General features: G+C 42.3%; 1 protein-coding gene across 1 annotated transcript in view; it reads left to right on the top strand.

The window, feature by feature from the left end:
• The window catches only part of MANBA (mannosidase beta), a 119,602-nt gene that overhangs the window by 71,628 nt on the left and 32,271 nt on the right, over positions 1 to 15,703 (top strand). The window contains 1 exon segment of the mRNA NM_001285691.1: positions 11,336 to 11,554. Coding sequence (NP_001272620.1) covers positions 11,336 to 11,554 — 219 coding nt within the window.

The raw sequence follows: 15,703 nt of genomic DNA on the forward strand, positions 1-15,703 counted from the left end.
CCAGGAGTAGAATTGGGTTAACTCATTCCTAGAGCAGCCAAATTTGTTTTTCAAAATTGAATCAAGTAGATGAGGTTCACAAAGAGAGACGAGGGGACTGTAGTAATAGGAGAATGCATGTTGGGTCTCATAACATTTATATTCAGTATTAAAAATGTTATCTAAACATAATTATTCAGTTCCATTCAGTCGCTCAGTCATGTCCGACTCTTTGCAACCTCATGAGCTGCAGCACGCCAGGCCTCCCTGTCCAACACCAACTGCCAGAGTCCACCCAAGCTCATGTCCATTGAGCCGGTGATGCCATCCAGCCATCTCATCCTCTGTCGTCCCCTTCTCCTCCTACCCCCAATCGCTCCCAGCATCAGGGTCTTTTCCAATGAGTCAACTCTTCGCGTGAGGTGGCCAAAATATTGGAATTTCAGCTTTAGCATCATACCTTCCAATGAACACCCAGGACTGATCTCCTTTAGAATGGACTGGTTGGATCTCCTTGCAGTCCAAGGGACTCTCAAGACACTTTTCCAACACCACAGTTCAAAAGCATGAATTCTTCGATGCTCAGCTTTCTTTATAGTCCAACTCTCACATCCATACATGACCACTGGAAAAACCATAGCCTTGACTAGCTGGACCTTTGTTAGCAAAGTAATGTCTCCGCTTTTCAACATGCTATCTAGGTTGGTCATAACTTTTCTTCCAAGGAGTAAGCGTCTTTTAATTTCATGGCTAGCTCTAGTAATTTTCTGGTGGAGTCTTTAGGGTTTTCTATGTAGAGGATCATGTCATCTCCAAACAGTGAGAGTTTTACTTCTTTTCCAATCTGGATTCCTTTTATTTCTTTCTCTTCTCTGATTGCTGTGACTAAAACTTGAAAATCTATGTTGAATAGTAGTGGTGAGGGTGGGCATCCTTGTCTTGTTCCTGACTTCTATGACCTACTTCTATGCCTACTTCTTGGAGGATTTTTATCATAAATGGATGTTGAATTTTGTCAAAGGCTTTCTCTGCATCTATTGAGATAATCATATGGTTTTTATCTTTCAATTTGTTAATGTGATGTGTCACACTGATTTATTTGCAAATATTGAAGAATCCTTGCATCCCTGGGATAAAGCCCACTTGGTCATGATGTATGATCTTTTTAGTATGTTGTTGGATTCTGTTTGCTGAAATTTTGTTAGGGACTTTTTCATCTATGTTCATCAGTGATATTGGCCTGTAGTTTTCTTTTTTTGTGACATCTTTGTCTGGTTTTGGTATTAGGGTGATGGAGGCCTCATAGAATGAGTTTGGAAGTTTACCTTCCTCTGCAATTTTCTGGAAGAGTTTGAGTAGGATAGGTGTTAGCTCTTCTCTAAACTTTTGGTAGAATTCAGCTGTGAAGCCATCTGGTCCTGGGCTTTTGTTTGTTGGAAGATTTCTGATTACAGTTTCAATTTCCATGCTTGTGATCCATCTGTTAAAATTTTCTATTTCTTCCTGGTTCAGTTTTGGAAAGTTATACTTTTCTAAGAATTTGTCCATTTCTTCCAAGTTGTCCATTTTATTGGCATATAGTTACTAATAGTAGTCTCTTAGGATCCTTTGTATTTCTGTGTTGTCTGTTGTGATTTCTCCATTTTCCTTTCTAATTTTGCTGATTTGATTCTTCTCCCTTTTTTTCTTGATGAATCTGCCTAATGGTTTATCTATTTTATTTATCTTCTCAAAGAACCAGCTTTTAGTTTTTGATTTTTGCTATGGTCTCCTTTGTTTCTTTTGCATTTATTTCTGCCATAATTTTTATGATTTCTTTTCCTTCTACTAACCCTGGGGTTCTTCATTTCTTCCTTTTCTGTTTGGTTGATCTATCCATAGGTGTGAATGGGGTGTTAAAGTCTCCCACAATTATTGTGTTACTGTTAATTTCCCCATTCATACTTGTTAACATTTGCCTTACATATTGCAGTGCTCTCATGTTGGGTGCATATATATTTATAATTGTTATATCTTCTTCTTGGATTGATCCTTTGATCATTATGTAGTGTCCTTTGTCTCTTTTCATGGCCTTTATTTCAAAGTCTATTTTATCTGATATGAGTATTGTTACTGCTGCTTCCTTTTGGTCTCCATTTGTGTGGTATATCTTTTTCTAGCCCTTCACTTTCAGTCTGTATGTGTCCCTTGTTTTGTGGTGGGTCTCTTGTAGACAGCATCTATCAGGGTCTTGTTTTTGTATCCGTTCAGCCAGTCTTTGTCTTTTGGTTGGGGCGTTCAACCCATTTATATTTAAGGTAATTATTGATTTAAGGTAATTATTGATAAGTTTGATCCCATTGCCATTTACTTTGTTGTTTTGAGTTCGAGTTTATAAACCTTTTCTGTGTTTCCTGTCTAGAGAAGATCCTTTAGCATTTGTTGGAGAGCTGGTTTGGTGGTGCTGAATTCTCTCAGCTTTTTCTTGTCTGTAAAGCTTTTGATTTCTTCTTCATATTTGAATGAGATCCTTGCTGGGTACAGTAATCTTGGCTGTAGGTTATTTTCTTTCATCACTTTAAGTATGTCCTGCCATTCCCTCCTGGCCTGAAGAGTTTCTGTTGAAAGATCAGCTGTTATCCTTATGGGAATCCCCTTGTGTGTTATTTGTTGTTTTTCCCTTGCTGCTTTTAATATTTGTTCTTTGTGTTTGATCTTTGTTAATTTGATTAATATGTGTCTTGGGGTGTTTTGCCTTGGGTTTATCCTGTTTGGGACTCTCTGGGTTTCTTGGACTTGGGTGATTATTTGCTTCCCCACGTTAGGGAAGTTTTCAACTATTATCTCCTCAGGTATTTTCTCATGGTCTTTCTTTTTGTCTTCTTCTTCTGGGACTCCTATAATTTGAATGTTGGGGCGTTTAACATTGTCCCAGAGGTCTCTGACCTAGTCCTCATTTCTTTTCATTCTTTTTTCTTTTTTTCCTCTCTGCTTCATTTATTGCTACCATTCTATCTTCCACATCACTTATCCTATCTTCTGCCTCAGTTATTCTACTGTTGGTTCCCTCCAGAGTGCTTTTGATCTCAGTTATTGCATTATTCATTATATATTGACTCTTTTTTATTTCTTCTAGGTCCTTGTTAAACTTTTCTTGCATCTTCTCAATCCTTGTCTCCAGACTATTTATCTGTAACTCCATTTTGTTTTCAAGATTTTGGATCATTTTTACTATCATTATTCTGAATTCCTTTTCAGGTAGACTCCCTATCTCCTCCTCTTTTGTTTGGTTTGGTGGGCTTTTATCATGTTCCTTTACCTACTGAATATTTCTCTGCCTTTTCATCTTGTTTATATTTCTGTGTTTGGGGTAGCCTTTCTGTATGCTCGAATTTTGTGGTTCCTCTTTATTGTGGCGTTTCCTCCCTGTGGATGACAAGTGGCTTGTCAAGATTTCCTGGTTAGGGAAGCTTGTGTTGATGTTCTGGTGGGTGGAGCTGGATCTCTTCTCTCTGGAGTGCAATGAAGTGTCCAGTAGTGAGTTTTGAGGTGTCGGTGGGTTTGTTGTGACTTTTGGCCGCCTGTATTTTAATACTCAGGGTTATGTTCCTGTGTTGTTGGAGAATTAGCTTGATATGTCTTGTTCTGCAACTTGTTGGCTCTTGGGTGGAGCTTGGTTTCAGTGTAGATATGGAGGCTTTTGGCTGAGCTCTTGTCAATTAGTGTTCCTTGGAGGCAGGAGTTCTCTGGTGTTCTCAAGTTTTGGATTTAAGCCTTATGCCTCTGGTTTACAGTCTTCTGCTTACAGTAGCCTCAAGAATTCTCCATCAGCACCAATGATAAAACATCTAGGTTAATCGTGAAAAGATTCTCCACAATGAGGGACACCCAGAGAGGTTCACAGAGTTACATGGAGAAGAGAAGAGGGAGGAGGGAAATAGAGGTGACCAGGAGGAGACAAGGGGGATTCAAAAGGGGAGAGAGCAACCTAGTCAGTAATCAATTCCCTGTTTGCTCTCCACAGTCTGGAACACTCAGAGAGGTTCACGGAGTTACACAGAGAAGAGAAGAGGGAAGGAGGAGATAAAGGTGACCAGGAGGAGAGGAGGGGGAGTCACAAGGAGAGAGACCAGTCTAGCCAGTAATCAGTTTCCTAGGTGTTCTCCATGTTCTGGAACACCCAAAGAGATTCACAGAGTTAAGCAGAGAAGAGAAGGGGGAGGGAGGAGATAGAAGTGACCTGGGGGAGAAAAAGGAGAGTCAAAAGGGGAGAGAGCAATCAAGCCAATAATCACACTCCTAAGTAAAAATAGGTACTGAAGATTGGATTCTTAAAGGTACAAAATTGATAACAAATACCAAAAAGCAAAGATTAAAAATCTAGAGTAGAGGTTAGACTCTAAAAAATACAATATTAAAAAAATTGCAAAAATTATAAAATATATATATATGAAATTTGCTTTAGAAATAGAGTCCTTTTATTTTCAAGATAATGGTAAGTTTTAAAAATGAAAATTAAAGGAGTGATAAAGAACTTAAAAAAAATTTTTTTTAATGATAATGGTAAAATATATCTAGGAATTTCTCTGGAGCTGTTGAGGGCAGTGTGGGGTCAGTTCAGTTTCACACAGTTCCTTGTTCTAGCTTATACTTGTTCTCGAGGTCTATAGGCCTCTTCCAATGTAGTCAATGCTAACTACAGGGTTTTAATCTCTTGCACCTGTCATTTCCAAAGCAGTTCCCTCTTCTTTGTTTATTTTGACTTCCTCTGTTTGCAAGTCTCTTCAGTGTCTAATTTCCGCCCCAACACAAGGATGCAAAGGTGGTCATTTATTTAGGCTCACTTGTTCAACTGTGCTGCGGGGAGGGAGGAACACTGCAAACAAATATCACTGGCTTGTGTGGGGAGTGCTCACAGTGTCTGGGCCATACTGGGTTTGCCCCCGCTCATGGCGTGTGTGTTTTCCTGGTCTACACTGCTCAGGCTCCAGGTTGCTCAGCAGGGGAACTTTCTAAAGTGGGCCCTGGGTTGTGTGCACTTCCCAGGTCTAAGCCGCTCAGGTTCAGGTTCTCGGGTACTCCACAAAGGCACAGATTCAGTTGGGCCTGTGTTTTGTGCCCTTCCCAGGTCTGAGCAGCTCAGGAGATCAGTGCTTGGTGATGGCACAGTCCCCAGGTGGGCGGTGCATCTTATCACCTCCCCCATCCCAGCCTCTCGGGCTTCCTGGGTGCGCAGTGGGAGAGCTGTCTCGGGTGTGCGGTGTGTCTCCTCTGGGGAGCTGATCTATGGCTGCACCCGCTCTGGCGGATGTCAACCGTCCAGGATCCCAGGAAGACTTGGTTAGCAACTGGGAGCCTGCTCGCAGTAGAGGATGCCCTCTCTGGGGCCGATTTGCCCCTTGCCTCCGGCTCTGGCTGTCGCCCACCTGCCTCCCTGCCTCCCTGCCTCCCGTGGGGGATGGGCTGGTCCGCCGCGGCTAGCTCTCCTCTGATATTCGCTCAGTCCTTTGTTCTGTGAGCGGCAATGCCTTAGGTTAGAGGGAAAGTTCTCTCTCTCTCTTTTTTTTTCGTCTCTCTCTGGCTATCTGGGTTGCTATCTCACCTTAGCTCCCTCAGATCGTCCTCAGGGCATTCAGGCCCAGTCCTTACCCTAAGCAATGCAGACAGCACCTCCCTGTTCAGGCCCCGCTTGCTGGTGGCGGTTGCGAGCGTCTGGACTACCTCTCCACTGGGAGTTGTGGTTAGGTGCATAATCTGTGGGTTTTATTTATTTATTTTTTTTCCTTCCAGTTATGTTGCCCTCTGATATTCCAAAACTCCCCACAGACCTGCCAGTGAGAGGGTTTCCTGGTGTTTGGAAACTTCTCCTATTTTACGACTCCCTCCCTCCCTGGGATGGGTCTCCATCCCTAACTCTTTTGTCTCTCTTTTTCTCTTTTATATTTTGCCCTACAACTTTTTGAAGACAATGGGCTTCCTTTCTGGGTGCCTGGTGTCCTCCACCAGCATTCAGAAGTTGTTTCGTGGAATTTTCTCAGCATTCAAATGATCTTTCGATGAATTTGTGGGGGAGAAAGAGGTCTCCCCGTCCTATTCGTCTGCCGTCTTAGGACCGCCCCCTCAGCCTACTCTTAAAAAAGAGGGCAGTCAGCATGTCTGTTTTGGTCCTTGCTGAACTTCCAGTATATCACAAAAACTGCGTGCCTGGTGCATGGTAAATGCTCAGCAGAGATTTGATGCGTTCAGACTTGACATTGCCATAGATTCTCTCTTTCTTGCTGAAAACAGCCTGACTTGCAGTAAACATTTGAGAGAGACTTGCTAAGTGAATGATTCTTCTCACTGAAATAGGAGGCCAGTTCATTAAGTGAGACAATAATTAAAACATTTTGAGCTCTAGACACTGGATTAAATAATTATATCCTGGCTGCTATAACAAACTGCAGCATTTTAGTGGTTTGTGTAATAAAAGTTTCTTTTTTACTCAGTAACACTGCAGAATGGCTGTTTCTAATGGGCAGGCAGCTCTCCTGTTTTTCAAGACCCAGACTCCTTCCATCACCATCTCCTAGGCGTTTGCCTGTGAACTGGGGAAGAGAATGAGAATGTAGTCTCACAGACTTCAAATAGGTTAGGAAGCCACTTCCTACAGTTCAGTTGCTCAGTTGTGTCTGACACTTTGTGACCCCATGAGTTGCAGCATGCCAGGCCTCCCTGTCCATCACCAACTCCCGGAGTTCACCCAAACTCATGTCCATCAAATCAGCGATGCCATCCAGCCATCTCATCCTCTGTTGTCCCCTTCTCCTCCTGCCCCCAATCCCTCCCAGCATCAGGGTCTTTTCCAATGAGTCAACTCTTCGCATGAGGTGGCCAAAGTATTGGAGTTTCAGCTTTAGCATCATTCCTTCCAATGAACACCCAGGATTGATCTCCTTTAGGATGGACTGGTTGGATCTCCTTGCAGTCCAAGGGACTCTCAAGAGTCTTCTCCAACACCACAGGTCAAAAGCATCAATTCTTCAGCACTCACTTTCTTCACAGTCCAATTCTTGCATCCATATATGACTACTGGAAAAACCATAGCCTTGACTAGATAGACCTTTGTTGGCAAAGTAATGTCTCTGCTTTTTACTATGCTGTCTAGGTTGGTTGTAATTTTCCTTCCAAAGAATAAGCATCTTTTAATTTCATGGCTGCAATCACCATCTGCAGTGATTTTGGAGCCCCCCAAAATAAAGGCTGACACTGTTTCAACTGTTTCCCCATCTATTTCCCATGAAGTGATGGGACCAGATGCCATGAAGTTAGTTTTCTGAATGTTGAGTTTTAAGCCAACTTTCTCACTCTCCTCTTTCACTTTCATCAAGAGGCTTTTGAGTTCCTCTTCACTTTCTGCCATAAGGGTGGTGTCATCTGCATATCTGAAGTTATTGATATTTTTCCCGGCAATCTTGATTCCAGCTTGTGCTTCTTCCAGCCCAACGTTTCTCATGATGTACTCTGCATATAAGTTAAATAAGCAGGGTGACAATATACAGCCTTGACGTACTCCCTTTCCTATTTGGAACCAGTCTGTTGTTCCATGTCTAGTTGTAACTGTTGCTTCCTGACCTGCATACAGATTTCTCAAGAGGCAGGTCAGGTGGTCTGGTATTCCCATCTCTTTCAGAATTTTCCACAGTTGATTGTGATCTACACAGTCAAAGGCTTTGGCATAGTCAATAAAGCAGAAATAAGATGTTTTTTCTGGAACTCTCTTGCTTTTTCCATGATCCAGCAGATGTTGGCAATTTGATCTCTGGTTCCTCTGCCTTTTCTAAAACCAGCTTGAACGTCTGGAAGTTCATGATTCATGTACTGCTGAAGCCTGGCTTGGAGAATTTTGAGCATTACTTTACTAGCATGTGAGATGAGTGCAATTGTGCAGTAGTTTGAGCATTCTTTGACATTGTCTTTCTTTGGGATTGGAATGAAAACTGACCTTTTCCAGTCCTGTGGCAACTGCTGAGTTTTCCAAATTTGCTGGCATATTGAGTGCAGCACTTTCACAGCATCATCTTTCAGGATTTGAAATAGCTCCACTGGAATTCCATCACCTCCACTAGCTTTGTTCGTAGTGATGCTTTCTAAGGCCCACTTGACTTCACATTCCAGGATGTCTGGCTCTAGGTGAGTGATCACACCATCGTGATTATCTGGGTCGTGAAGCTCTTTTTTGTACAGATCTTCTGTGTATTCTTGCCACCTCTTCTTAATATCTTTATCTTCTCTTAGGTCCATACCATTTCCGTCCTTTATCAAGCCCATCTTTGCATGACATGTTCCCTTGGCATCTCTAATTTTCTTGAAGAGATCTCTAGTCTTTCCCATTGTTTATTGTTTTCCTCTATTTCTTTGCATTGATCACTGAGGAAGGCTTTCTTATCTCTCCTTGCTATTCTTTGGCACTCTGCATTCAGATGCTTATATCTTTCCTTTTCTCCTTTGCTTTTTGCTTCTCTTCTTTTCACAGCTCTTTGTAAGGTCTCCCCAGACAGCCATTTTGCTTTTTTGCATTTCTTTTCCATGGGGATGGTCTTGATCCCTGTCTCCTGTAGTGTTACGAACCTCCATCCATAGTTCATCAGGCACTCTGTCTATCAGATCTAGTCCCTTAAATCTATTTCTCACTTCCACTGTACAATCATCAGGGATTTGATTTAGGTCATACCTGAATGGTCTAGTGGTTTTCCCTACTTTCTTCAATTTAAGTCTGAATTTGGCAATAAGGAGTTCATGATTGGAGCCATAGTCAGCTTCCCGTCTTGTTTTTGCTGACTGTATAGAGCTTCTCCTTCTTTGGCTGCAAAGAATATAATCAATCTGATTTCGGTGTTGACCATCTGGTGATGTCCACATGTAGAGTCTTCTCTTGTGTTGTTGGAAGAGGGTGTTTGCTATGACCAGTGCGTTCTCTTGGCAAAACTCTGTTAGCCTTTGCCCTGCTTCATTCTGTACTCCAAGGCCAAATTTGCCTGTTACTGTAGGTGTTTCTTGACTTCCTACTTTTGCATTCCAGTCCCCTATAATGAAAAGGATGTCTTTTTTGGGTGTTAGTTCTAAAAGGTCTTCTTCATAAAACCATTCAACTTCAGCTTCTTCAGCGTTACTGGTTGGGGCATAGACTTGGATAACTGTGATATTGAATGGTTTGCCTTGGAGATGAACAGAGATCATTCTGTTGTTTCTGAGACTGCATCCAAGTACTGCATTTCGGACTCTTTTGTTGACCATGATGACTACTCCATTTCTTCTGAGGGATTCCTGCCCACAGTAGTAGATATAATGGTCATCTGAGTTAAATTCACCCACCCAGTCCATTTTACTTCACTGATTCCTAGAATGTCAACGTTCACTCTTGCTGTCTCCTGTTTGACCACTTCCGATTTGCCTTGATTCATGGACCTGACGTTCCAGGTTCCTATGCAATATTGCTCTTTACAGCATTGGACCTTGCTTCTATCACCAGTCACATCCGCAGCTGGGTATTATTTTTGCTTTGGCTCCATCCCTTCATTCTTTCTGGAGTTATTTCTCCAGTGATCTCCAGTAGCATATTTGGCACCTACCGGTCTGGGGAGTTCCTCTTTCAGTATCCTATCATTTTACCTTTTCATACTGTTCATGGAGTTCTCAAGGCAAGAATACTTCTCTAGTGGACCACATTCTGTCAGACCTCTCCACCATGACCCGCCCATCCGGGGTGGCCCCACAGGGCATGGCTTAGTTTGATTGAGTTAGATAAGGCAGTAGTCCATGTGATCAGATTGGCTAGTTTTCTGTGATTATGGATTCAGTGATATGGTTTCTGTGATTATGGTTTCTGCCCTCTGAAGCTCTCTTGCAGCACCTACCGTCTTACTTGGGTTTCTCTTATCTTGGACGTGGGGTATCTCCTCAGGGCCGCCCCTCCTGACCTTGAACATGGAGTAGCTCCTGTCGGCCCTCCTGCCCCTGCACAGCCACTGCTCCTTGGATGTGGGGTAGCTCCTCTCGGCCACCGCCCCGACCTCGGGCGTGGGGTAGCTCCTCTAGGCTCCTCCTGTGCCGTCACAATTTCCTACAGGCAGCTCCAAATTACAGAAGTGGAAACATGGATTTCAGTGGACCCTTAGCCATCTTTTCCAAGCATTTCCTTTTTTTTTTTTTTTTTTTTTTTTACCATTTTACAATAGCCCGATGACGGAAGTACTATTTGTTATCCCCATTTTACAGATAGGACAACTGAGGCTTAGACCTGTGCCAAAACAGTATGACTCTAATTTGAGATTTAAACTCATGTTCCTCTGATTCCGTATTCCATTCTACACTTAATTATAGCCAAAAGGCTAAGAAGCAATCAATAGCCCATTCTAAACCATTAGACCTTTTCTTCTCGAGTGGAAGTGATTTTGTTCCCAAGATACAGGAGAGCATTTGGCAATGTCTGTAGAATTTTTAGGGGGGAGTTGGGGTTAGGTATTGCTGGTGTCTAGTAGGTAGAGGTCAGGTATGCTGCTCAACATCTTAGAGTGTATTGATATAAAACCTCCCCCACTCACAGCATACACACACAAAACAAAAACTTATTAGGCTCAAAATGTCACTAGTGCCAGAATTCTGTACCAGACTGTATACTACCCATGATGGGGAAGGTCAGGTATAGGTAAGACATGATTGGAAAAGATTAGGAACAGCTGCTGTGAGGTATAAGCTATAATTCATTATGAAACGGAGAAGGCAATGGCACCCCACTCCAGTACTCTTGCCTGGAAACTCCCATGGACGGAGGAGCCTGGTAGGCTGCAGTCCATGGGGTCGCTAAGGGTCGGACATGACTGAGCAACTTCACTTTCATGCACTGGAGAAGGAAATGGCAACCCACTCCAGTGTTCTTGCCTGGAGAATCCCAAGGATGGGGGAGCCTGGTGGGCTGCCGTCTATGCGGTCGCGCAGAGTCGGACACAACTGAAGCAAGCGACTTGGCAGCAGCAGCAGTATTATGAAAGGTTATGAAGGGGGACTTCCTTGGTGTCCAGTGGTTAAGACTGAGCTCGAGGGAGGCCCGGATTCAATGCTTGATCAGAGAATTAGAGCCTGAATACCGCAACTAAGATTCTGTGCAGCTAAATTGAAACAAAAAAGAGATATGGAGGATTGGCACAGAGCAGAAATGTGCTGGTGGCTGTCAAATGCAGAATAACGTAGGTGGCTCTATCATTTTTCTATTAGCTACTTGACTAAATGACAACAACTTGGCATTTCGGGGACCTAATAATACTTTTAAAGAAGTAAGTGATCTGCACTTTACTGGGTTAAAATATTGTCTTTTAAACCATTTTATTTCTGAATTCAGGGAGACCAGACTCGTCCTTTTATCATATCCAGTCCTACAAATGGGGCAAAAACCACTGCAGAAGGTTGGCTCTCTCCAAACCCCTATGACCTGAATTATGGGGACGTACATTTTTATGATTATATGAGTGACTGCTGGAATTGGAGAACTTTCCCCAAAGCTCGATTTGTATCTGAGTATGGATATCAGTCCTGGCCTTCCTTCAGTACGTTAGAAAAGGTAAGCCATCGTTGATTTCCCAGGGATTCAGAAGTGTAGACTATGGGCATATGCCACTTCGTCACCATGGTTCAGAAAGTCAAATGAAATCCACTTCTTGTTTAAACAGAAGTTTAGGAAGAAGATAATAGAAAAGTTATCCTTAACTTTTGGGGCACTAAACTGTTATAGTCATCATTTTGTAGATTATAACTTTTTCATATTGCTTTTATTTACATTCTTTCGAGAGCATTTAAAAATTTAATGGGAAGCCAGCGATTACTTAAGCCTTATTTGTTATGTGAAATACGCAAAAATTACTTTCACTTACTACTTTCTATGTGTCCTACAACTGTTTTTATTATCTGTGGATACTCAGAACTGGATAGTTTGCTAAAGTAAGAGAAATGAGTAAATAAACCTTTGTCTGATGTTATTATGTTGTAGCATTTCTTTTTTTTTTCCAACGACAGAAAATTTTTTTATATTTAAAAACAAAATCAACCGCCTCCCAAAGAACCCACCAAGAAACAAAAAATCAGATTAAATAAAAAAGTTACAGTGAATACACCCAGCAAACATCTGTATGTGAAACTGAATACTGTGTCTGTTAAGGCAGCACAAACCTCAAACAATATGCAAGTGTTCTGGGGGTGTGGAAGGAGGCCCAAGTTCAAGCTCTGTGGGGCTTGGGGAGACAAGATAGGATGAGAGGGGAAATCAATTTTTCTTAATTCTGTCCATATAAATATATTTATAAAGACCAGAAAAGAAAAGGGAGCTTGGAATGGTAAGGGAAATAGGAGAATGGGGGAGTATGGGATCCTCCCCTATGAATCCAAAATATGAATTAATGTCATGGTGTGAGAAGAGATAAAAAATGATGGAAGAGGATAGGAAAGAGAGGGAAGCAGACATGGGCCAACCAGGGAAAAGGAGGGACCCTGGGCAGGGGCGTGGGAAAAAGTCCAGTGTGGGTGTGTCTGTTTCCGTCTTCATCCCCACTGCCTTAGGCTCCAGTTCAGTGTCTGTCTGTGGACCTCGTCTTACTTTCTGCCTCTGTCTGTGGTCTGACAGGGCCCCTCGACCCCCTCCACCTTGCCCCGACCACTGCCATGCTGGTCCCTTCTCTTTTCCATTATTGGGATCTGGCTTGCTCTAGGAGCCTCAGACCATAGTTCTTTTTGGCCACTCTAAGTTTGTTGAAGTGAAGGGAGGCATTCTGAGCTGCCAGGGGCCTGGGGAACACAGCCACGATGCTGTACAAGGCAGTGAGGTCTGGGTGGCAGCTGTTCTCAGCAGTCCCACCATTGTCCCCCCCACCTCCCCCACCCCATGGTAATGTAAGTTTCCATGTTTGAAATAGTTGGAATTCCATCACCTCCACTAGCTTTATTTGCAGTGATGCTTCCTAAGGCCCATTTGATTTCTCACTCCAAGATGTCTGTCTCTAAGTGAGTCATCACACCATTGTGGTTATCTGGGTCATTAAGATCTTCTTCATATACTTCTGTGTATTCTTGCCGTCTCTTCTTAATATTTTCTGCTTCTGTTAGGTCCATACCATTTCTGTCCTTTATTGTGCCCATCTTTGCATGAAAAAACTTGATGCTGTGAAAGTGCTGCACTCAATATGTCAGCAAATTTGAAAAACTCAGTAGTGGTCACAGGACTGGAAAAGGTCAGTTTTCATTAAAATCTCAAAGAAGGGCAATGCCAAACAATGTTCAAACTACCACCCAATTACACTCATTTCACACTCTAGCAAAGTAATGCTCAAAATTCTCCAAGCCAGGCTTCCACAGTATGTGAACCGTGAACTTCCAGATGTTCAAGCTGGATTTAGCAAAGGCAGAGGAACCAGAGATCAAATTGCCAACGTACACTGAATCATCGAAAAAGCAAGAGAATTCCAGAAAAACATCTGCTTCTGCGTTATTGACTACACCAAAGCCTTTGTGTGGATCACAATGGACTGTGAAAAATTCTGAAAGAGAACCTGCCTCCTGAAAAACTTGTATGCAGGTCAAGAAGTAACAGCTAGAACTGGACACGAACAACAGATTGGTTCCAAATCGGGAAAGGAGTACGTCAAGGCTGTATATTGTCATCCTGCCTATTTAGCTTATATGTAGAGTACATCATGAGAAATGCCAGGCTGGATGAAGCACAAGGTGGAATCAAGATTGCCAGGAGAAATATCAATAACTTCAGATACGCAGATGATACCACTCTTATGGAAGAAAGTGAAGAACTAAAGAGCCTCTTGATGAAAGTGAAAGAGAAGAGTGGAAAAGTTGGCTTAAAACTCAACATTCAGAAAACTAAGATCATGGCATCAGGTCACATCAATTTATGGCAAATAGATGGGGAAACAATGGAAACAGTGAGAGACTTTATTTTGGGGGGCTCCAAAATCACTGCAAACTTGCTCCTTGGAAGAAAAACTATGACCAACCTAGACAGCATATGAAAAAGCAAAGATGTTACTCTGCCAGCAAAGGTCTGTCTAGTCAAAGCTATGGTTTTTCCAGTAGTTATGTATGCACATGAGAGTTGGACTATAAAGGAAGCTGAGCACCGAAGAATTGAGGCTTTTGAACTGTGGTGTTGGAGAAGACTCTTGTTTTAAAAAATTTAAATTTATTTATTTTAATTGGAGGCTAATTACTTTACATTATTGTATTGGTTTTGCCATACATCAACATGAATCCACCACGGGTGAGAGTCCCTTGGACTGCAAGGAGATCAGATCAGATCAGTTCAGTCGCTCAGTCATGTCCAGTCTTTTCGACCCCATGGACTGCAGCACACCAGGCTTCCCTGTCCATTACCAACTCCCAGAGCTTACTTAAACTCATATCCTTCGAGTCAGTGATGCCATCCAACCATCTCATCTTCTGTCCTCAAATCAGTCAATCCTAAAGGAAATCAGTCCTGAATATTCATTGGAAGGACTGATGCTGAAGATCCAATACTTTGGCCACCTGATGCGAAGAACTGACTCACTGGAAAAGACCCTGATGCTGGGAAATATTGAAGGCAGAAGGAGGAGGGGATGACAGAGGATGAGATGGTTGGATGGCATCACTAACTCGATGGGCATGAGTCTGAGCAAGCTCTGGGAGTTGGTGATGGACCGGGAAGCCTGCTGTGCTGCAGTCCATGGGTTTGCAAAGAGTTGGCCGTGACTGAGCGACTGAACTGAACTTGCATGAAATGTTCCCTTGGTATCTCTAATTTTCTTGAAGAGATCTCTAGTCTTTTCCAGTCTATTTTGTCCTCTGTTTGTTTGCATTGATCACTTAGGAAAGCTATCTTATCTCTCCTCACTCTTCTTTGGAACTCTACATTCAGATGGAGGTATCTTTCCTTTTCTCCTTTGCCTTTCACTTTTCTTTTCTCAGCTATTTGTAAGGCCTCCTCAGACAACCATTTTACCTTTTTGCATTTCTTTTTCTTGGGGATGGTTTTGATCATGGCCTCCTGTAGAGTGTTACGAACCTCCATCCATAGTTCTTCAGGCACTCTATGAGATCTAATCCTGGGTTTTGTAATGAACTGATCAGCATTTGTATATTAGAACTTCTATACTTGTATATTGCCTTGAACAGATCATTCATTCTTTTTGCATTTCAATGTTCTCATCTGTAAATTGGGGTTAATGGTAGTAGATACTTCAAGGAGTGTTTGTTTTGTGTGTGTGCGCACATTCAGATTTGCATGCGAGCCGTGTGATTGTGTGTAAACACTAAATCAATACACTGAAACACAGCACAGTTCTTGATACATAGTGATGAGCTCTTAAAATGTAAGCTCTTGTTACTATTCATACAGTCAACGCTAGCCATATGGTTTAAATGAAAGTTGGAGCTAGACTACACTAACTAGCTTTGGATCTTGAGCAAGTAACTTAATCTTTCTGTGCCTGGTTTTCTCATTCTGTAAAACAGGGTGATAATAGTACTTACTCATAGGGTTGTTATGATGATTAAGTGAGTTAATATTTTGAAAGCAATTAGAGGCTTATCTGACACTTTTGCCCTAGATGTAGACCCTGAATATACATTAGAATCACTCTCAGATGTTTTTCTTTGGTTTGTTTTGTTTTTAAAAAACTAACGCCTGGCCTATACCCCCCTGCCCCAAACTTGGATTCACTTGTTCTAA

The sequence above is a fragment of the Capra hircus genome, chromosome 6 (genome assembly GCF_001704415.2).
Source record: "Capra hircus breed San Clemente chromosome 6, ASM170441v1, whole genome shotgun sequence".
NCBI lineage: Eukaryota > Metazoa > Chordata > Mammalia > Artiodactyla > Bovidae > Capra > Capra hircus.